This window comes from Acomys russatus, chromosome 27 (genome assembly GCF_903995435.1).
Source record: "Acomys russatus chromosome 27, mAcoRus1.1, whole genome shotgun sequence".
NCBI classification, from domain to species: domain Eukaryota; kingdom Metazoa; phylum Chordata; class Mammalia; order Rodentia; family Muridae; genus Acomys; species Acomys russatus.
The window spans coordinates 14,404,924-14,428,075 of record NC_067163.1 but is presented as its reverse complement, the minus strand read 5'-3'; the positions used below and the strand labels follow the sequence as shown (position 1 = coordinate 14,428,075).

Here is a 23,152-nt window from a genome sequence, read left to right as displayed (position 1 = left end):
TTCAGATTTCTGCCAAGTCAGGTCCTAGGGGTCACAGACTAGAGGGATGCTGCCTCTGGATGCTTCCAGTAGTCAGGTGCACACTCCTTAACACAGCAACCTGTGCCAAGTTTGCTTTCAGCAATGAGACGTATTCTTCCACAGAGTAAGTCTTCCTCATGTGGGGTGAGGCAGCCATAGGTCCTCATCAAGCTTATAACCGTCAGGAGCAGACACACTAGTCCATTTTAAGGAAAGATTTGGGGAAGATAATTTCTAGGGCCTTAGGAAAAGGCACAGTTAACCCAGCACAGCAGATTGCTTCTCACAGAACCTCCTCGACAAAACATCCTCATCAGCTTCCATGAACCACAGGTATGCTGAACACTAGGGCCACATTAGATCAGAGTATTAAAACAACCCAACCAAACCAAGCAAAGCCACTTGTTACAGATGGTCCCCAGACATGTCCAATCTGTTTGTGTGTCTGAAGACTTCTTTAGAGCCAATGGTTAGCACAGAGTCTCAAACCTGAGTTTCTGAGCATTTCTATCTACCCATTGCTTCAGCACTCAGGATCATAGGCTAATAGCCCTCTTTGTGAGCCCAGAGATGTTTAGGAGCAGGCTAGGTTGTGTTTTAATAACCTTGAAAATTCCTTTTAGGATTTCTCTAAGGAAAACATTAGCCTGAGTACCCTGGTTTAGATTTGACACATCTATAAAATACACTCATTTTTTTTTTCTTTTTAAAGGAAGGTCTAGCTTACATCATGAGTGCTTTAGGGGAAGGTGGCACTGCATGGCATGCCACCAGCTCCCAAACTGAGAAGGAACCCTCCTGGGGCAGTTACTACAAAGAGCTATCCCACGACACCTGCTTTGTAGTTTCCAGGATACTAAAGCAATACCCCGAGCTACAAGCACTATCTCAACAAGGGATGGATGACTAGTCCTGCAATGCAAATGAGAAAACTATGGCTCAGAGGAGGTGGCCTTGGGCAAAGCCGTGTGTGTGTGTGTGTGTGTGTGTGTGTGTGTGTGTGTGTGTGTGTGTGTTAAACTGTGAAGCAGAAATACTCAGTTCTGAGTTTTATACAGCAACTGCTTGTTAGTTGGTACCCTGATACTTATCCTGAGTCATGCCCAGTGGTGCTTCCCTGTAACCCCAGCTCTAGGATGCAGACCCAGAAGGGGTACTACAGGTTTGAAGCCAGCTTGGTTTATGGAGACTGCCTCAGACAAGCCAGAGTTACACAGCACACTGCTGTCTCAAAAAGCACACACACACACACACACACACACACACACACACACACACACACAAATGGTTGGGGAAGTGTAACTAACCCGGTAACATCAGCAGAGGACCTGGTTAGCAGGCAAGGAGTTCACTCCCCAGCACTGCATAGAGTGGACAGGGTGCTTACGTGCCTGTGATCCCAGCACAGGAGAGGTCAAGGAAAGAGGATCAACAGTTTAAGGACATCCTCGGCTACACAGCAAATTTGAGGCAGCCCAGTCTGGGACACATGAGATCTGGTCACGAAAGAAAGAAAGAAAGAGAGAAAGAAAGAAAGAAAGAAAGAAAGAAAGAAAGAAAGAAAGAAAAAGAAAGCAAGCAAAGGAGGAGGTGGTGGGGGATAGGAGGAAGAGAAGAAGAGGAAGAAGTGGGGGAGAGGAACAATTTAGTCTATGCTTTCAGAGCATTTTCATATGCAGGTGACATAGATGGCTGGGTGTCTGATAACAAACAGCAAAGAGCAGGAGGGGACCCATACATGGGGATGGCTCAAAGAACGGTCCGAGGACGCCAGCAGCCAGCCACCCATGTGATGCTAGATGATGCTGGTCTCCAAATGCTCTGCCCTTGCTATGGTCCAACCCTCCCCACTCCAATGCTAGCCAGCCAGGCTTCTGCCTTATTCGGCCTCTGTTCCAAGCTCTGACACTGGCCTCTCTCCCTTACAAGCCTAGCACAAAGCCAGTGTTCTCAGGGGATACGCCTAGGGGACAGGGAGGTATCAACCAAGCTACTATATATAACAAAAAAAAAAAAAAAAAAAAAAATGTCAGAGTTTTGGCAGAACAGAATCTGCATAATTTCCAAAATGAAAATTATGAGATGCTTCAATTTGCTTAAGGAAATAAGTGGAGATCTTTTAACTGGCTAGCTCAAGTCATGGTTACTCAATACCAATCTAGAAATAGCTCTGATGACCCCAAAATTTATGTTGTTTTTCTGTCACATCTTATTTTATCTTTTAACACTGAAATGCTTAATTGGGATTTTGGACAGTTGAGTAAACTGAGGCACGGACAGAGCAAGCACAGCCTGCACGAACCTTGTTAAGCAAGGGGACTAGCCAGACATTGAATTCAGGCTTATCGACTTCTAGCCCTACAAACGTTTTCCAACACACTCTGCATGACCATCCCTGTCAACGGCTGGAATCTGCTCAAAGGGACCTTGCCCACAGAATCAGCAAGCACTAAATTATCCTGCACACGATGTCCTGGCACATGAGTAAGTCTGGCTTACACAAAGGCACCATGGTAGAGAAGTCCCTCAGAAGATCCACTAACCACAGTCCCCCGAGCCCTCCCAACCCCCTTACTCCCCACCCCAGCCCTGCCAAGAGGAGGAAAGCATGCTCTCCACAGCTCCCCTTCAAAGCAGTGAGGGAACAAGAAAGGCCTGGGTCTCAGGAGTGGACTCCATGCACAGGACAGAGCCAGGCAGGCTACAAGAGGCAGACTGCCATTACTTAGCCACACAGCTTTGCTGTGCCCACACTCACAATCACACAAGAGCCATAAGCACAGAGCCTCTCTCAACATAAATGCTGCAGGTGCATTGACACATACCCAGCAGAAACACTCGTGTGCCTAGAACGCAAGCGTGTGCACGCATGCGCGTGCGCACACACACACACACACACACACACACACACACACACACACACACACACACACCATACATGCATCCCATTCTCACTCTTTATTACAGCTATGACCAAGGTAATTTCCAGTCCAGGCTGCCATAGTAACTCCAGAAACTCTGCTGCCCTACAAGAGCAACTCGTGCGCTCAGGAGAGAAAGGACACAGCCCTTTGACAGCTTCTAATGACACCTGCTGTTGGTAAGGCCCAGCTCTGTGGTGGCTCATGTATAAACTGATTTTAGGCTCTTGTCTGCCCAGAATAGCTACAGTGGTTTCCCTGGACCCAACTGCAGCAGGTGATTCATCCCTGAGCCTGTGGTTCTAACACTGCCCTGCACGCCACTCTGCGGTTCTTCGCCTTCCTTGCAAGATTGCTTCCTCCCTCCTCGACGACATGGCCCCAACTCTTGGCTGCTGCTAGAAACACTAGCATTTAAGAAGGCATTGTCCTCTATGCCCTCAGATCTCTGGGTAAGGAGGCTGCAGAGGGGGCAGGAATTGCATCTCAGTCACACTGAACAAACACATCCTGTGACTAACCAGGGCAAGTCCTGTTTTACAATACACCATCAATTCAATCCCACAGACCCCATGAAGTCTCCATCAAGGTGCTTTCTTCCCCCAAACAGAACTAGCATAAGGAGTCACAGTGGTACAGGCGCTATGGCCTGGGAAGCAGAACAGAGGTGAGGGACCCTGAAGGGAGGGAGTCAAAACCTCTAGCTGGCCCCAGGGGCAGAGAGAGAGGTGTCCCAGTCCTGACACGAGCCTCTTCCTTGCAAGATTGCTTCCTCCTTCCTCTAAAGCATGGCCCAAACTCTTGGCTGCTGTTAGAATGCTAGCATTTAAGGAGGCATTGTCCTCTGTGCCCTCTGACCTCTGGATAATGAGATTGCAGAGGAACAAGTATTGCCCCAAGCTGGCCTCAGGGGCAAACAGAGAGGTGTCCCAGTCCTGGCGTGAGCCCACACCTTGCAAGATTCTACCTCACTTCCTAGTCTCACCAGTACCTATCTGCCCAGTGCCCTTCCTCTAGTCAAGACAGGTCTCCCTGGGGCTTCTCAATCCTTGCACAGAGGACATGTAACCTGAGAGAACTATCTCGCTGAAATCTCTCCAATCCGCACTCATTTACAAAGTCGAGAGCTAGCTTTTGGTCAACAGAGACTCCACCTCCCTCAGCAAGAATTTGGCTGGGGCTGCTTTCAGAGTCTTGTGCCTTTTCAATCAGCAAGACTGGCTTTCTAGCTACCCTACCTGGCTGCTCTTCCCACGTCCTCCAGGGGAAGCAACACAAACACTTCCATTTGCACACCCAGAGCTCTTTAGAGGATGATTCCAAACTCAGTATATGTGGAAACCTCTTCAGAGGAGACTCTTGTGCAGGTCCAGCAACTGGCAAATGAATTCAGTCCACAGGGAGTGGACTCCCTCTACGGATGGTTAGATTTGCAGAAGAAACGCACGCCCTTTGCCAACATTTTAACGGACACCTGCAATCTGAAGAACTTGTGATAGAAAGGCAACCTGCTAGCCAACACTTGGCACCCGAAAGAGCCTCCTTGCACCTCTGTACTTGGTGCAGGGGTACGGCGGTGGGGGGGGGGCAGAACTCTCTTCAGTCAGAGATGCTTCCTTAAATGGAAGCTCAGTGGGTGGATGGGATGTGAGAGGCTACCTGCAGAGTTTCAGTCTTGTCCTATTACACCTCAGGACCTTGCCCAGAGCCTAGCAAGGACCTGTTTGATGTTCCCCCTTCCCTCCCATGTCCAAGCCTCACCTGGGTGGTATGTCCCCTTGGGCCATGACTACAATCAAATCGGTGACTCCATGTGGCTCGCATTCCAGCTGCTATTTCCTAAAAGAATACCCAGTGTTGTGGGAACCACACCACCCTTTGAGCCAGAGGCAAATCCCAAGGGCAAAGTCCTTGTCTCTATCAGTCCCGGAGTCTCCAAGCTTCCATTAGACTTAGCTCTAATTGAGGGAGCTAAGTTCACTGCTAGACTTTAAGAAAAAAAAAAAAATGGCAGACATTCTTCAAATTCTCTATATTCTCTATGTGATTTCAACTTTGCCCTGTAGAAAACCCTCAGGCCTGAAAGATGAAACTGTGTATCAGAAGTGACCAGAGTGCAGAGCTCCTGGTGGCCTGGCTGGTCTCACTGGCCAGAGTCTCCAAGGTGTTGAGGCTAGAAACGAAGCCTTAGTGTGGAACCCAGACCAAAGGAAGTGGGCACGTAGTCTGTGAGTCCGGGGGGAGGGGGGGGCACACGTGACAGACAGGCTGGTGAGACTGAGAGGGATGGAACTCGCTGCCTGGAAGTTTGTGGAGCTGGAGTACATTTTACCCAGGCCACTCTCATCCCGAGGCCCCAGACACTGAGGTTTCCTTCGCTGACAAGTCACGTCCCCAAACTGAATGGATATACAATGGAGAAGACTGTATGAATGGATTCCAAAGTGCATACAAAAAGAAAGACCCCCCTGAGACAGTCCCAAGGTGGAAAGACTGGGGTTAGCAAGAGAAATCCCCTAATCCTGCCTGAGTGAGAAAGAATGCAGCTTAGGAAAACTGGCTCCTCATTTTTCACCATGACCAAAGTACTCTTTGGCACCCCTTTCCCGCTCACAACACCCTTTCAGAATTTGTAAATAATTTCCCTTAATTCCTATCCCGAAGAAAATGATCCTTTATTCACTTAAATGGAAACACCTCCTACCTGAGAGTCAGACCTAAGGACTGTTAGAACAGGCTTGTCTCACAGGGTCTGTAGCCTTGCTATGGGCCCCCCCAGGGACCGGCGCCATACTGTCTCCGTGTAAGCATGCATGCTGTGCATCTGAGCCTAGACCTTGCCCCCCAACGTCCTCATCAAACAGGCACCGATGTCAACTCTTCTCAAGCCTCTCGAAGAAGGAGTTACAGGAGGTACCGTGCCCCCCCCCCACTTCCCAAATTGGCCCTTACTAGGAGCCCCGTGTGATTGATCCTAAGGCTCCAGCAGCTTAGACTGTCACAGAACCAGCAGCTACCATCATCTCAGGGCCCCTCAGAAACCTACTGCTACCATTTGGACACCACATAGCTCCTGCAGACCTAGGTATGAAAGCCAGGTCCTTGCTAGTGATGCTACTTGGGAGGTCATAGGAATTCCCGGAGGAAGGACCTAGCAAGAAAAATAAGTCACAGGTGCAGGTCCTTGGGGGTACTTTGGTCATAGGTCCTTCTTCTTTTATTCTTCGGTTCCTGTCTGTCTGCCATGGAGTACCATCTTCTTTTGCCTCACATTCCCACCACAATGCTCTGCCCACGCACATGGACCCAGGTACTCACAGACTAAAAGCCCCTGATACCACTAGGCAAAACAGACCCTTCTTTTCCCTCCCTTACATTGTTTCTGTCAGGCATTTAATCACAGCAAAACAGCTAACACAACTGCAATAAGCAGTTAAGATGACATCTTCCTTGGAAAGAACTTCTAGGCTTTTCTTCATTTTTTTCCCCATCACTACAATCACTCGTTCACTCACTCTGTCACCTCAATGTATCTTGGGCACCTGCTTCTGTACCTCTGTATCCCCAAGCAGACCCCTTAAAACCTGCAGGGAGCAAAGGCAGAAACCTCAGTGTCTGCACTGGGCTCTCCCGCTACCTTCCCCACTGGAATCCAAACTCAGCAGAAGGCAGTAAGTGTTTTCAACACTTCTCCCCATGCACAGGCCCCAGCCCCCAAAGCATTCAATATAACCAGCCCCCTACTTGTTTGACTCAACAAATGCCTATTCTCAAAGAAACCTAAGCTGCCCTGCCTCTGGTTCACTTCCCTCAAAGGAGGCCATCCTGAGGCCTGCCCCTCCCAGAACCGGGAAGTCCCCAAGTGCCAGCACTAAGTGGCACTCAGACCAGGAAAACCCATGCGGCTGAGGCAGCTTCCACAGGCAGCAAGTAAACCACAGTGCCAGATCCTCTCAGGCCAGCTGGACTGACAGCACTAGTAACAGGCAGGGCCTCTTACATGGCAAAGCCATAGTTCAAATATTTATCGTATGTGTCTGGCTTTCACACAGAATGCGCAACCTGCCAGTTACCACTGTTTACCTTGGTAGAAATTCACGGGAAATCTTAGTCTGAACAGGCCCAGAGTTTATTTTACTGCCAGAGAAACAACTTTCTTTGATAAATCATCCGTGTGACAGTGTTCCTGAAAGACCAAACAAAGATCTCAAGCCTAATCTACGGCCTTTGAGAAGCCTTGCAAAGCTAATGCGTGTTTAATTGGCTGCTCTAAGCAGGTTGGGGCAGGGCAAGGGTCTGACATTTCTTTGGCCATTTGTTCTCCTTTAAAAAAAAAAAATACAGATTGAAGCTTTTGGCTCATTTCTGCAAAACTGGATGAAACCTCCCAATATCCCAAGGCCCCTTTCTTCTGAATATAGCCCATTTGTGGGGCTGAGTGTCACAAGGAAGCCATTTGAAAAGAAACTCCGGCCTGGAATACTGCTTGAGAAAAAAAGGGGAGGGAGAGGGAGGTGCACCGACACAAAGGGGGCTCTCAAATCTCTCTGAAACAGACCCCAATAAATTATGAGCAGAATATATTACGGATAAGATTTCTCAAAAGCATGCTGACACAAAAGAGAACGTCAGTGGGCGTGTCCTGGGACTGGTGTAGATTGGGTTATAATTGTCTGGCGGCTTCCAGCTGCATGACTGAAAAGTGTCACCTAATGCAAGTCCGGTCTCCTTCACTTCTACAACAGATAGGGCCTGAGGCTTGGGGGAGGGGCAGCTGCATGCTTGCATTTGGTTTCGTTAACTGCACAACCTTGAAGCAACACAAACATTCAAGTTTTTCCAAACTACCTCATAAAAACCTTCTGCTAATCAGAAATATTCTATCCTACTTCTTTTATTATTATTATTTATTTTATTTTATTTTATTTTTCTCTTTTTGCCCAATAAGACAGTTTTACAAGTGACAGAATTCTCCTTGCTAGACTGAGTTCCACCCTAAAATGGTTCTTCGCAGTAAGCGAACCTTACTATGGGTTAAATAAGCTTCCTTAGTCCAGGAAATGGAATTAATTAATCTACTTGATTAATTCAGTTCTCTGAAAAATATAATGTTGGAATTACCATTTGAGAAGCAGGCCCAGGGAGGCTGAGAGACTTTCTTGTGGTAGCCCAGCTTAAAGGGTTTGGATTTAGTCCAAGTCTATCTGGTTCTGTCAGCTCAGCCTCTCCACCGAGAAGAAGTCCAACAATGGTGGGTGAAGCGAGCACCTTCTATGCATAAGGCACAGGGCATTTCAGTTCCACATTCTGAGAGCAAAGGGCACTCCCACCCCCTGCCTAGGAGCTCCTCCACCTACTGGGCAGGACAGGAGGGTAATGGGCACACAAGAAGGAGAAGGGAAGACCAAAGGTATGGTCTAGCCTGCTGCCAAGCAGGGACTAGCAAAGGAAAGCTCTCGGTGATCCACTCCAGGTCGGGAAGTCGTGACCTAACTTCTTTCTCTTGCTTTATTGGGCTATAAAGAGAAGGCATGGACTGGCCGGTCTTGAGGTTCCACCCACCTCGACATATCTCTGCTGAGACAAATTAGTGCAGGTAAGTAAGCATGCTTGGGCTGTCACCAGCCCCACATTCCAGCGTGTCTCATCTGCCCTCGCCCACCACCCACCCACTAGGAAGGCTTCAAAAGAGTGACAGTTGAGGGCAAATCTTCTTTGGCAACCTCATCCACGACGGTTATAACCGTCATATACCAAAAGGACAGAGAACACCAAGCCTCATAAGGTAGGGCAAAGGCACCAGCACTGTTGGGTCCCCTCCTGGGAGGTCCCTTGAATAGCCACCTTCTTCATCAAGAGGGAATGGAGAATGGTGTTTGCCAGGGGCCGAGTGGAAAGGGCAGCGATTATTGTTTGCTTTACGTTTCAGTGCAGGTAATTCCAGAGGCAGACCTGGCGACATCCTCACCACAGGGTGAAGGTACTTAAATTAACCCCACTGCCTGAACTTTCAGAAATGACTGAACCAGGTGAGGTTTCTGTTAGGTAGTTATCACAATGGAAGGAGGAAGTTAGGCAAGGGGTTGGACTGGCCCGGCCAGGGGAATCTCAGCAGTCAGAGTGGAGGGTACTTCCAAGGCTTCTAGAGGACACCGCACAGCAAGTGCTGGTCCCAAGGAATAACCCAGTCAGAAGGAGACTTAACTACAGGACAGGCATCAGCCAGTCCTAAATCATCTGAGCACATACCTAAATCTGTAAGACAAACAAATGCAGCCATACATCCCAGCATGAAGAGGGTAAAAGGTTGAAGAGAGAATTGGGTTTGGTTTAAAAAAAAAAAAAAAAAAAAACACGGCAGAAGTGAAAAGGATTCTAAAAATCATTTCTTACTTCCTTGGGGGAAAGTGATGTAAGTTCTACTCAAAACATGTCTGTTGAAAGAAAGAAAGAAAGAAAGAAAGAAAGAAAGAAAGAAAGAAAGAAAGACAATAAAATGAGCATTCCTGATTTAGGCTGGTAGGTTACTATTTCATCTTCTCTACTTCTCACCAAATCTGCACCCAGATAACAGGTACCATCTTGCTAGGGGAAACTGAGGCATGGGGAGTTTGAGAGGCCTGCTCAGCATGGCAAGGCACACATACAGCAAAGAGATAGTCAAAAGATGCATTCTGCCCCATCCCGCGGTTCATTATTTTGAAGGTGCAGGCATGATGCTCAGCGACATTTGCCTAACTTAACATCTTCCTGCCAGCCAAAAGTCAGCAACAGGGGGAGGGTTCACCACACTCACTGGAGGGGAACATCGGTTCTTTATACCTTTTCCTCCCTGTTCCTGCTGTCCTCCTCTCAGACCCTGCTTCCTTGGGCCAAACCCCTTAGGTCTCAAGCCTTTACTGGCACTCTCTGATTAGTGATCATGATGCAGGCATTATATTAGCTATAGGGCCCTGGAAGGCTTTCCAGTTTTGAGCTTAGCATGGTCCTCCATAGGTTCCTAACTCATGCACAGGAAGCCGGGTTAAGATGAGACACAGGCTACGAGGCATCTTACGCCACCTAAGGGCTGATCTCACAATTCCCTGCACTTGGAACACTTGACAGAACTGTTCTAAGCTCAGAGAGCATGGATGAGACGCTAGGTGCTGTCAGTTGACTGCTGTCTCCTAACACCCCTCAGCCGTGTCTATTGGATTTTACTTTGAGTGAGCTGGACCAGGTCTCTCCAAACTAAGCATGTTGCTTCCCTCAAATTTAATAACAAATTGCACATATCCACTTGGAAGGGATATTCTCCTTCACTTTGTGCCTGCTATGTATGAGACGTTGTCCAGGGACTAGTTCGAATATAAATGGGCCTTTTTTTGTTGTTGGTCTAAGACTAGGGGTTTTCTTCACATTTTAGCAATAAAGTTATGCTTTCTTTGTCAGTGGTACAGGAAGGGAGAGCCATCTATTAATCACACGGAAGGTAAATATGGCCCCAGACACAGAGCCTGCTCTCAAGCAGCTACCGAGCTACAACTGCCGCGCTGCCAGCTGGTTCCCCATTTCCAAGAGGAAACCGGAAGTTTAGTTTGGAAAGTCTGAGCTGACTTTTTGCAAGAGCGCAAACCGCCTTTCAGTGGCGCTCGGCCCAACAGCCGCTCAGCTCAGCCGGCATGCCTTGACAGAGTCCTGAGGCAGAGCGAGAATAGACTCACGCAAAAGCAGGGGCCACAGGGAACCCTTCTAGGAAACACTCCCCGCGTCCACTCTGAGCTGATTCCTGTTCCTCTCCGACTAATGTTCCTTAGAGCCAAGTACAATCTTTTCACTTTGAGGAAACATAGGAAACAAACAAAGGGAAGATATTCTCTCAGAGCGAAAGGAAAACTTCAGCAGCAAAGAAACCTTTTTCCATGAGAAGAAAACACGTGGCTGGATGAGAACTGGTGGGCCCCAAAAGTAAAGCAACCCCAGGCAACTATGAATCCAATTAACAGCGAGAGACATACTGAGAGAGAGAGAGAGAGAGAGAGAGAGAGAGAGTGAGGTCGCGAGGGCTATGGGAGCAAGCCATTAACACTAAGGCTGCCAGTGTGGAAGCTTCTTTAAGAACTGGCTTCTTTAAGAACTGAGCACACACCCTGTCCTCCTGCAGTGGGAGGTGCTGGGAAACTAGAGCAGAACTGTGAGTCCTAACTGCCATGTAGCAGGCAGGGCGACCGCCATTTTTGAGTCTGAAGGCTTTGCATCAGCTAACCATGGATTCCCTACATCTGCTGCTTGATCCTGGCGGATCTGGTGGCATTCCTGAGCACCAGCACACAGACTTTCTACTGTTGCTTTTGCCTGCTGGGAGGGGGGGGGGAGGAAAAACGTACTGTGCTCTAAGAACGTAGAGTGCAAGAGTAGAGACTACAGCGAGGCCGAATTATCATGGGGTTGGAAACACGTCTTTCAGGGGAAAGGTAGCAGGCTCGGCGTGGCTGGCTCCATGCTGGCTGTGGGAGTGCTGGCTAAGCTGACAGAAGAGCAAAGGGAGAGGAGAGCCATTGAGCATGTGTGCTCACCCCTGAGGAGCACACTCCTCACACAGTGCTCTGCAGCAACTGATGTCTTCCCACTGGAGACACCGGGGCCACTTAATACAAAGCTTGATCCCTGCAGTGGGGAGTCAAACACTCTTTGCCGTGTGTTAGCTTGCATTGTCAAAGGCCTTTGTCTTCTAAGCGAATCCTATCAGTGTGGCTGACTGCCTCTCTTCCTCGGGATGGACCGAGTAAGGCGACAAGTTTCTCAGCAAGGCTGCATTCTGCAGGGCACTGGGAAGAGCAGGGCTAAGCTCAGTCCCCATAGAGAGACAGGGAGAAGGAGAAAGAGACCATATTTATCACTCTTTCTAAAACCTTTACAGACAAAAAGCCAAGAAACTCTCCCCTGTCCCTCAGAAAGCCTGCCGCGCCAATCCTCACCGGGCACATTCGGGCACCTACAAACCACAGTCATGGTCCTATACATCTGACAGGAGTGCAGGAAGCCCACCCCACCCCCACTGAGTCCACATACTCCAAGAGAGAAAAGCAACTCCCTGCACATTATTGTGAGCATTTGGTAAAAGGAACCATAAGGTCTTGGAAGACCTCATGAACCCCAGAAGAAAATACTCTTAGGGTTACAGGAAGGCAGTCTTAAACAGCCCATGCCTCCGGTCCACCAGCCCTACTGGTTATTTATAAGAGGCACTCCATTAAGTAGCAGTGGCCTGGGAGCTTGCTGCCCCAGCAGGGACCTTCTGCAGTGAGGAAACGCCCAACAGAGACGAGGCATAGCACATCCAGTGGACTTCTGCCTTCGTTAGAAAGCCAACCATAGCATATCAGGTTCTTTTGGAGGCTTGCTTGCCTCTTTAGCCCTTGATTTCAAAATACATCTACTGTAGCTGCCACAAAACCCTCAGGGACAGAATTTGGGGAAGGAACTGAGAGAAAGGGAAGAGAATTAATGATTTGGGGTTGGTAAGCGCCACGCAAAGATCCTGGACCTATGTACCCTTTTCTCCACAAGACTGCGCTGATTTGAGGCTCTTTCAATTCCTATAACCCAAATGAAACCCACCACTCTCTGGAAAGCCAGTGTCTGGTCAGGATTTTAAAATCTAAAGTTAAATTTTAATTATTCCAGGTATATATATTTGGACCAACGTAATTTTTTGTACTCAGTAAATGTTGAATGAAAAGAAGCATGCAGATAAAGACTCACACACACACACCCTGAGCTGGGAGCTTCCTTAATAGAAAGGCAATCACCCTCATACCTTCAATTCTAGGGATTTCTATCCCTTTACCCTGACCCCTGAGAAAATTCCATAAACATGTGGCATCCAGCAAAGCGCTATTTTCTGGGTTCCATCTGGGATGGTTCCCCAAACTCACACCATGTCAGGGAAACTAGGAAAAGTGAACAGTGTGATTTGCCATCTCTATAATCTCTACGGTGACGGGGTGACCTGGGGAACAACAGCCTCCTCTTTAGCCCTCCAAGGGGGAGCCTTTGGGATCTCAGCCACATCTCAGCTCACTCCTCCAGCCCCTCACCATGTAGTAAAAGGCTTCCCTGTCAGGGATCCTCTGAGATTCTGTTACCCTCTTGTTTTCTTTAGTTCCTGGTTTATCTTTGGGAGGGACCCAGTGTGTCTTTGCTGATCAAATACTGCTGTAGCAATAGGGAGCCATGTACCCACACATTGTATAAAGGAGACCCACCAGGATGAGCCCAGTTTAGGGCACCCCTGAGGCAGGAAAAGAGAGTTAACATCAAGACGGGAGTGGAAGAGTAATCAAATTTCACGTGTACCACTGCACGTCTATAACATATTGTTTGTTTGTTGATACAGGACCTGGCTATGTAGCCCAGACTGGTCTCAAACTCAAGATTCCCCCTGCCTCCACCCCTAAGTGCTTGGACTATAGGCATACACCACCATACCCAACATCTTGATAACATTTTAAATGACTCAAAATAAAATTGTAGAAGGTGTATGGTATGGTGACCTGAACTTATATTCTCAACAACTGGAAAAGTAGATGCAAAAAGATGGAGCATCTGAAGCTAGCCTGTGCTACATAGCCAGTGAAAGGCTAGCCTGGGCTACATCCAAGACTGCTTATAAAAACGTCTATTAAAAAAAATTTTAAAGACCATAAGAAAAAGAAGCTGTGACTCACACAACCAGCAAAATGTAGCAGAGACCAGTTGTTTTTCTTACAGATACTATTGTCCTCTTGGTAACAAAGGAGACAAATACAAACACTTGATAACAGAATGAAAACCATCAGAAGGAAATAGAGCCTTCTTAAGAATGGGTGGGCAATCAGCTTAGCGCGTGATGGTGCTTGTCATCATGGCTGACAACCCAAGTTTATCCTCAGGACCCACATGACGGAAAGAGACAATCAACTCCTGCACGTTGCTCTCTGGCCTCCACATGCATGAGCATGCACACATACTTTTAAAAAATAAATAAACAAATAAACATCTAGTTTCATTAAGGTTGCTGTGGTGTTTGGATGATTCGGCTTCATCTGCAGACACCCTGAAGATGTGTCAGCTCCTTGGGGCTCGAGCAGGTTCCCACAGGTGGGTAGCTCACCGGAGCACAGCACTTCATGGCATCAAGAGTCACCCTGGACTTTGTCATGTCAGGATAATGAAAATGCAGAGGAGGTGGCTCTGAAGAGACTCGAAGACTCACATTACCTACCTTTATGCTTTCTCCGGTAAAAGCTGTACGGACTCCTCCCTTGGACTTCAAGCATCAGCCCGAATCTGTCCTACAGCAAAATGGTTCCAGCCCTGGCTGCTGTACTACATCCAGCAATGGAGACCCACGAGAGGTAGGGAGAGGGCTCCAGAAGGACACAGTTCGTATTTATGTTCTCAGAGGTTCAGAGGTCACTGGTTTTCCCCATTGGCCAAAAAGGCCATACTAGAAGGGCCTGGATTTGCTCCCCAACCCAGTCTAGGCCCCCCTCACTGGCAGCTGCAGGTGCTGACTCAGAATTCTTTTTCAACCCAGAGTAACTTAGGAAGTACAGACAGAAATCACGTTCCTGTGGCAACAGCAGTGTTCTCTGCCTGTTACACCCTGACTAGGGCCTCAGGTGACTCCCCAAGGCATAGGAATCTCCCCCTCCTGGGAAGGCACCCCACCCACCCTGGGCCATTTCAGTCCAGGGTAGAGTTGTGCTGACACCTAGGGGCAGATATAATAATCAAACCAGAAAGAGCCAAGCCAGGGCTGCTACTGCAGCAGTTGGGGAGAACTTTGCCATCCAGCACCTCAGCCCCTGGCTTCATCCCTGTCCCCAAGTCTGCCTCCCTCTGGCCACTAGTGAAGGTTCCCCCAAAACCCAAAACATAGAGGCATAAACAATCTAACTTTAATAACAGATGGTCCATGCTCCACTCCACCTAGATAGACTTCCTTTTTTGCCTGAGAATGAAAATGAGCATGGAGGCAGAAGATGTGACGATCAAACATGACACCCCCCATGAGCTCCTTGTCCCCAGGGGTGGGGGAGGTGGGAGGGGAGGGACAGACATGAGACAAGGAAAGGCAGGGATCCCAAAGCCCCCCCGGAGGCTTACCAAACTCGCTTGCACAGAGATGCTCAATGATGGCCTCGGATTTCAGCTCGTTGTCACACGGAGGACACACTGTCGTACCTAGCAAAGGAACGCGAACAGAAACAGAAGCCATAAGTCATGGTGACGGGGACCCCTGGACAAGAGGCCCAGGCTAACAGGAACTCCGAGTAGAGGTCTTCTGGGGCGCCTGAGAGGCTTTCCTGTGAGACTCCAGAGAGGCTGGGTTTCCTGTGAATAGCAATGCTGGGCTCTTTCGTGAGCTCAAACACACAAGCAGTTTCCATCAAACATTCTGGCCTAGATATGTTGAGTGTGATGATTATTTCATCTACTGCTATCTGAGGTGGGCAGAAGCAGATCCAGGCTGCTGTGAACACCTGAAGGGGTTAAAAAAAAAAAAAAGAAAGAAAGGCTGCAGATCAACAGATCTTCTCATGGACTATTTAAATCTAGTTCCTCCTCTTCCCCTTTATCCAGCTCCCTTTCACTCCCGCCCCCTTCATATTTGCAAACTCTGAACAAGACAGACAGCCCGTCAATTTGATCAGGTCTCAAGCCCAGGGCCATGAAGTGCCATAGGGACTCCAAAAGCAGGCTATGTAGTGGGGGAGGGGAGGAACCAGCAAGAGCCACCAAATGGAAGACAGAGCTGGTGGGGGGGGGGGGGCCGGGGAGGAAACCCTCTGGATGATCTTTCATGAAGTGCTTTGAAGAGGGGTGTGAGAGTGCGTGCGTGTGTGTGTGTGTGTGTGTGTGTGTGTGTGTGTGTGTGTGTGTGTGTGTGACAAGCCACTGGGAGGCAGGCTGTGAGAGGTGGCTTCAGAGACCCCCTTGGAAGGACAGAGAGAATGTGTTTACAGGAAACTCCTCCAAGAGTTGAAGTAGACAGCCATCTGCCTATAATTCCTCCTCCTCATTACACAACTTACAGTTTACCAATGACCTAGAAAACCTAAGTACAGTCCACTCCCGGCACCCTGGATGCTAGAGGCCAGAGGCTGACTGGGGCGGAGAGGAAGTCACCCTGAGACAGAGTTAGGTGTGCTGAGTGCCTTGTCTCGCTGGCTTCCCTTTTTTGTCTCCTGTGACTTCACCATCGCCATCTCCTCTCCCTCCCTCAGGGCTCAGGCTGTGCAATGGGCACCCGCAGGACCAGCTGCCCCTCCAAGGCAGAGGACACATGCCCAGCCTGTGTCCACCAGTTTCTCTCACACACACCACACCCTGGCAGCCACCTTTCACTTTTTAAGGGCAGAGGGAACCACAGTGCAAGCAGAGGCTAGCAAGACTCTTTGGGTCAGATGTTGCTCAGAGCTCTCAGATCTTGGGAGTGGGTTCTGGGAGTAATGTTTCTGAGCAAAAACAAACAAACAAACAAAAAACCTTTTCCTCAGAAGTCTCCCTCATAGTGTTTGCTTGCATGTAAAGTAAGAAAGAAAAAGGAAAGGAAGTTATGGACAGAATAACTTCCTTTAGGAAGAACACAACCATGTAACCTATAATAGGAAAATGAACTGTATGTTTGGGTTTCCTCTCTGGTTCATGGTTGCTTTTTTTTTTTTTTTTTTTTAAAGTAGAAGTTATCACTTTGGAAAGTTGAAGGTATAAAATGTTCATCAAACCAGTAGTGAAAATAAAGAACAAGTCTTACAGGTCTCCTTGGTGCACCCCCAAATTCCACTGGCATTCCGAGGCTCTGCACCCCAACAGGAAGGACGTTTCCATCTGTGGACTCAGCATGCCCTGCAAGCCCTCTCAGTGGCTTCTGGTGGGGAGGGTGCAGGGTGAGGGGCGCATCACTGCTGTGTGTTCAACTCAGCTAGCTCTCCCTCCTCTCAGTACTTCCAGCCAGGAGCTGAGCAGCCTTCACCAGAGAGCGAAGAATGTGTAATGCAATATTAGTCTCTGCCCCTCGTGTGTCTCTAGGGCCCTGCAAGGCTGCCTCACAGGAGGAATGAACCACGGAGCCTTCCACTGAACAGGTTAACCAAATCCTGGCTGTAAAGTGTGCGGCAAATGAATCAAAGACTAAAAGGTTTTGTACTCTGTTAAGGTTCATGAGGGAGCAGAGGGGAAAAGCCAACCCTGGGATCGGGATTAAGATGACTTTGTGAAATCAGTGTGCACAGGGAGAGGTGGGTGAGAGAGAGGAGTGGGGAGAGAGATGGGGGAAGGGAGAGGCAGAGGCAGAAAGATTGATTTTTCTCTGGGCGTTTAGCTCACTGAGGGGAGACTGGGAGAAGTGAGGGCTCCATGGCCTCTCCAGCCTGTGACAAACAGCTTGGCTGATTTAACCCACACAACCGACCGAGATGTGCTCGCTCACACAACTCAGTCAAACCTGGCGGGCGAGGAGAATGACAATTTATTAAGTTAGTCTAACGTATGTCCAAGAGTTGGAAGTCAGCTTCCTGGGATGGACAGCACAATTGCCTCTCCTGTGACAGAAAGAAGCCAAGGTGGCGTGAGCAGCCACTGAGAGAGAGAGAGAGAGAGACTGTGTGTGTGTGTGTGTGTGTGTGTGTGTGTGTGTGTGTGTGTGTTTCTCTCATTCCTCATGATCAGGCTTATCTTTCAAAGCATATTCTCAGATGTAATGCGGGATAGATGAGGAACAGAGTAGGGTACCTGTATGGAACTTACTATCATCCCAAAATCCCAGGTCTTGTTCCAGAGCCTAAGGTCCCAAGGACCAGTAGTGTAATCCATCTTAACTTTCTCCTATACATATACAGCTTAACACTCAGCTGGCAGTCAGATGACCCTCTGGGGGAAAAGGGGGCGCACAGCATGCAGGATACCCTCATAATGAGGGTATGCCACTCTGGGGAGACACTGGTGCCTTTCACAAAGTAAAAAATCACTTAAGAGAAAAGCAGGCCCAGCCAGAGACGACAACACACACACACACACACACACACACACACACACACACACACACACACACTATTCTTTACTCAGCAAAGAATCACTGCATCACTCCACCTGAGCACTGGGCATGGAAGAAGCAGAGGCCTGGACTTATGCAAAGGCATCCAGAAGTAGGTAAGGGTGAGTGTGATGTTGCCCTGCAGGTCTCTTGGAGGTACTGGTTGAGGGGTGCGCTCTCCCCTCAGAAACAGCACCACCCCAATCTGGTCCTCTTCTCTTGCCCCCAAACATCAGCCACTTTACACAAAGCTGTTTCTCACAGGTTTCCACGTTTATGCTCCCGCCCCCCCAGCCCCCTGAGTCCTGCAAAAAAGGACAATCAATCAGCAGCCATGGGGAATGGACAGAATTGAAGCAAAGCTGGCCACAGGCTCTCCTGGCAGTCAGGAGCTAGGAAGGAAACTGTGGTCTGCAGGGCCTCGGTGGAGGCTCAAGGGGACAGAAGACGCAGTGCTGTGGCCTAGGGAAATAAATGTTCAATGCCCCCCCCCCCCCCGGCAGGAAGCCACCTCAAATGGCTGCACATACCAGCCCTGAGGACCAGGGTGCCCAGGGCTACCAGTTACCTTCCAGGATGGGGCCCATGCCAGGCAAGGGCAATCACTTTGGACCTACCTTCCTCCCTAGAATGAATAAGAGCGGTCAAACTTCCCTCATTCACGCCTACTCCAGCCCTCACCCTGCTCAACGGGGCACTAAACAAGAAGCCTTTGCACGGAGTGCACGCCTGTAATCCCAGAACGGAGGAGACTGAAACTGGAGGAATTTGTGTTCAAGACCAGCCTGGGCTGTACTCCAAGAGACTAAGACCCTGCCTCAGAAAGCCAAGACACTCAACACTCCAAGATAAGCTGAAGTGTCCTCTTCAGAATGGCTGGGGGTGGGGGGTGGGGAGTGGGGGGGGGCCGGGGCGGGGCGGGGTGTCTGCTTCTGTGACACGGGCCACTGGACAAGAATATCTGCTATTCTGAGCCTCATCGCGCAGGCATGAACCCAGTCCCAAGAACCTCAGGGCAGTGGTGCAGGTCTGGGTCCTGTTTCTGTTTGTTTGGGGTTTGTTTGTTTGGTTGGTTTTGAGTCTCCAGATTATCTTTTTCCCTTCTTACATAAAAATTTCCCTTTAAAAACGGAATTCTAGTCCCCCCCTACCCCGCACCCCCCCCACCCCGCAGGGTTCAGACTTTGCAGCGCCCAATTTGCAGGTCCTCACCCCCCCCCCAGGAGGAGATAAACAATGAGCTAATTACATTTTTATCTTTCTAATTACCTAAGGATTTGTGTGAATGAGAGACGCGGGGGGTGGGGGCGGGGGGGGGATGCAAGGATGATGGACAAGGGATTTTTGCATCCCCTAGATTTGCTAAATTGAAGGTTGTTGCCTGAAGAAACGAAGAAACATAAAGCGGCGCTTTCTAAACTTCTTTCCCTCAGCCAGTTCGGCCACACGACTGAAAGATAAGCTAAGCGGAGAGGGGTTTCTTGTTGTTTGTTTTGTTTCTAGAAAAAAAATACTTAACAAACTTATGAAAATAAACAAACGCCGCAGTCTGAGTTTTTCTGCAGTTTGAGTGAGTTGTTTTCCTAGGGAGCAGTCTCTGTTAACAATTTTGGATGGGGACCCCGCGATCTCTCTGAAGGGATGGACGACCTCCTTTTATTTAAAACCAAGGTTTAGCTTTGTTTCAGGTAGAGAAAACGCCAGAGCGGCTTAGGAAGAGCAGCTCCAGGTCTCCCTCAGGCCGAGGCTCTCACAACAAACTAGGGGCACCTGGGGCGGGAGAAGAGCCAAGCAACGCCTGGGCCTCCTAGAAGCTCTCAGAATCGGGTCTGCACACCTTGAGGGCTGCGGTGCGAGGCTCCCCGACTTTCCCCCTCTGCAGCCCGGGCCAGTGCGGCTCGGGCGCCAGGGTTCGTCGGCTTGGGAAGGCACACCCTTACCTTGGGGCTTCGAGGCTTCGGTGGCATTGGGCGGGGTCATGGCGATGCAAACATCGCCCTCGGGGAACTTGTCACACTTGAGCATCTCGGGCCAGTAGAAGCCGAAGAACTGCATGACCGGCTCGCACGAGTCGCGCACGGCCTCGCAGAGCCAGCGACACGGGTAGATGGGCCGGTCCAGACAGACGGGCGCGAAGAGCGAGCAGAGGAAGACCTGGGTGCCCATGTGGCAGTTCTTGTTGAGCAGCGGCACCCAGCTGCTGGCCTGCTGCTTCACCTCTGCCATGGTCTCGTGCTCCAGCAGGTTGGGCAGCACCATCTTCTTGTAGCCCACGTTGTGGCACAGCCGCAGGTCCACTGGGATGTCCACGCACTGCGGAGGCTTGGTGTAGAAGCGCCCACTCTGGTACGAGCCGATGTCCGACTGGAAGCTCACGTAGTCGTACTCGCTGGCCGAACCCGCGGCCAGCAGCGCGGCGGCAAAAGCCAGCAGCACGCCCGAGGCGGCCCCGCCGCGGCCCCGCGCGCTGCGCCCGCTGCCCATGCTGCTCGGCGACGTCGGGGCTGCCCTCGCCGTCTTCACGCGCGCGTCCCGCTGCAAACTTCCCTGAGCCTCCGGGGACAAAGGCGCAGTGCCGGGCCCCGTCCGGCTCGCGGCGGCGCGCTGCTCCCCGGCTCTGAGGCCGATGGGGTCCTCGGCTGCTGCAGGCCGCAGCGGGGCTGGCGCGGGGCAGGGAGTGCGCGGGGCTGAGTGCCGTCCCGGCTCGCGGAGGCGCGGCGGGCTGCGGGCTGCTGCACCTACTTGCGACGCTGCAGCCCGAGTGTGCGGTGTGCGGGTGGCCGAGCCCTGGATCTCCCGCGCGCAGCCAATCAGCTCTGCGCTGCCGGGAGCCGCTCTCCATACCGCGTCAGTCAGCCGCGCAGTTAACCAATCGCCGCGCCGGCCAGAGGGATCGGTTTACTAAACTAGACGCAGGTCAACACCCCTTAAAAAGCAAAACCAAAAACTAAGCAAGTACTTCGAAGAAGGCATATATGCAAAGAGAAGGGAGTACTTAGAAGTGTGGGATGGATAAAGACAATGTTGGACGCTGTAATTAACACGAGTCGATTTAAAAAAAAAAAAAAAAGGAATCTTCATAAGACTTACAATGGATGCGATTGTGAAGATTTTTTTTTCTACACGTTTTCTTAGTTCCAAGCAACAACTCAACAGACCAGCAGTTCTTCGCTCCGCGGTTTATTTTTATGTACAGAGGCAGGCTGCTTCTCAGCTGCTTGCATGGGCAAGCTGAACTTAGAAGACCTTTTAAATTCCCAGTTAAGTCTGGGCTTTTGCAAAGACTAAGCGAAGGTGCTGTGTGGCTGCGTTCAATATACATCTTTCCAGGTGCCTGGAGGCAGAAAGGGAAGGGGGCTCGTTGTAGAGGAAAATACTGTTCAGGTAGGTGTTAGCTTCCGAGGACAGTTTACATTTTTAACCGGTTTTGTTTTTTTTTTTTTTTTTTAAGACTCCATTCAAGTCCTAGCTCAGCAGACAGCACATCTGTGCGCAAACGTATACACACTGACATGCTTGTGGTTTAGAAAGCCAAAGCATTAAAAACGCGAGCACTTATTGGCATGACTAGGTGAATGCCAACTCCATCAGAGGCAGTTCAGGTCAAAACCAAAGGTGTGGCGTTCCTCCCCACCCTCACCTCCCCTGTAAGGCAGAAAAGCCAAGGAGCAGGAGGAATAGCTGAGCTGTCCTCTAGCCTCCCTCCAACCCCCACTACTCACTTCCTAGGAATTACTTGAGTGTTTCAAATCCCCCCCCCCCCTTAAAAATCAGAGAGCTAGGGGTGTAACCAAGAATGAATAGAAGGCACAAGGGGTTCGTGAAGTTCTCTGGGTCTCCACATGCTGTGTCCTTCGGGATGGGTGGAGGGGCAGTGTGGTGCCACACCAGGCAGCAAATGGGCTGCCACTCTTAGTCGCAAGGCAGAACACAGTTGGAAATGCTGCTGGCCCAGGCAGCTTGTTTATAAAGCTCTGATTTCTTGTATCCAAGTAAAAGCCCCGGAGCTTGCAAAGATGATGGAATATGTCTTAAAGCAATCATACACACGCTGACGCTGTGACTCCAGTGCACATGCGGGGAAGAGCTGCAGCAGGTGGTCAACATGTCTGCCCTTCCCAGACTGATGAAAGATGCCCAAAGACAAACAGGCAGGTTTGGTTAAAGGGAAAAGCCAGGCTGTGGATGGCTAGGGGTTAACCAAGAAACAGCCGGCAATGCTTGCAATGCCTGCCTGCCTGAGGAGCTGAGGAGACCAGGCAACTGAGTCTCAGTTCAGTAGCAGTCAGTGCTGGACCTGCTTGCTAGAGGGTCCTTCTTCTCACCCCAGGCTAGACCCTCTTCCCCGGGCTAACATGTCTGTTCGCTTATTCATTGGAAAGATTGGTGCTGGTAGATAAACAGCCTTTGCCTTCTGAATCAAGATTTAGCCCAGCCACCCTTCCCTCACCTCTGTATGATTCTCCCACTTTGCAGGAAGACTTGGGTCTACCCTCTGCTACCATGCTGGGAATGCGTCCAAGTGAGCCCGCATCTGCTGACTGTAGAAGTCTCCAGTCGTGAGTCCTCACAAATCCATTCACAGGAGGAACTAGCCTACATCTGGTCAGCCTTCTTGACTTAGATGCCCCAGTGCTGGCCACTCTGCTTTGCCCTCTGGGGCCATGCTATGGGCACAACTGTCTGAATGGTTGATGAGTGTCACTAGTGATATAGTTCTGAATTCTGTCCAGCTGGGAAGGGAGGAGCCTGAGCCTTTTTGGTTTTGGTTTTGTCTTTGGTCTTTTGTTTTTCAAGACAGGGTTTCTCTGTGCAATAGCCTTGGCTGTCCTGGAACTCTCTTGTAGACCAGGCTGGCCTCGAACTCACAGAGGAGATCTGCCTGCCTCTGCCTGCCTAGTGCTGGGATTAAAGGTGTGCACCTTCATGCCCAGCTATGACCCCGAGTCTTGATCCCACTGATAGATGTCCATCCCACTGGAGATGAAAAATGTCCCTGTTGGCCACACTGCAGGACAGTGTCAGCCAAGGTGGGCTGGGCCTACTTCCTAGTTCTCACATCACCAGATCTTACACCTTAAAATATGATCTCCCTTTCTCTGATAGTGTGTATACAAGAGGGAAAAAAATCTATAACTAAGGATGT

The 23,152-nt window shown here is 49.8% G+C and overlaps 1 protein-coding gene across 1 annotated transcript in view; it reads right to left on the bottom strand.

The window, feature by feature from the left end:
* Sfrp1 (secreted frizzled related protein 1) overlaps window positions 1–20,628 on the bottom strand; it is a 38,080-nt gene extending 17,452 nt beyond the window's left edge. The window contains exons 1-2 of the mRNA XM_051169435.1: window positions 19,947–20,628; window positions 15,078–15,155 (exon numbers count right to left, since the gene is read on the bottom strand). Of these exons, the coding sequence (XP_051025392.1) occupies window positions 15,078–15,155; window positions 19,947–20,490 (622 nt within the window). The 5' untranslated portion in view covers window positions 20,491–20,628. The remainder of the gene's footprint in view (window positions 1–15,077; window positions 15,156–19,946) is intronic.
* Between the last annotated feature and the right edge of the window lie 2,524 nt (window positions 20,629–23,152).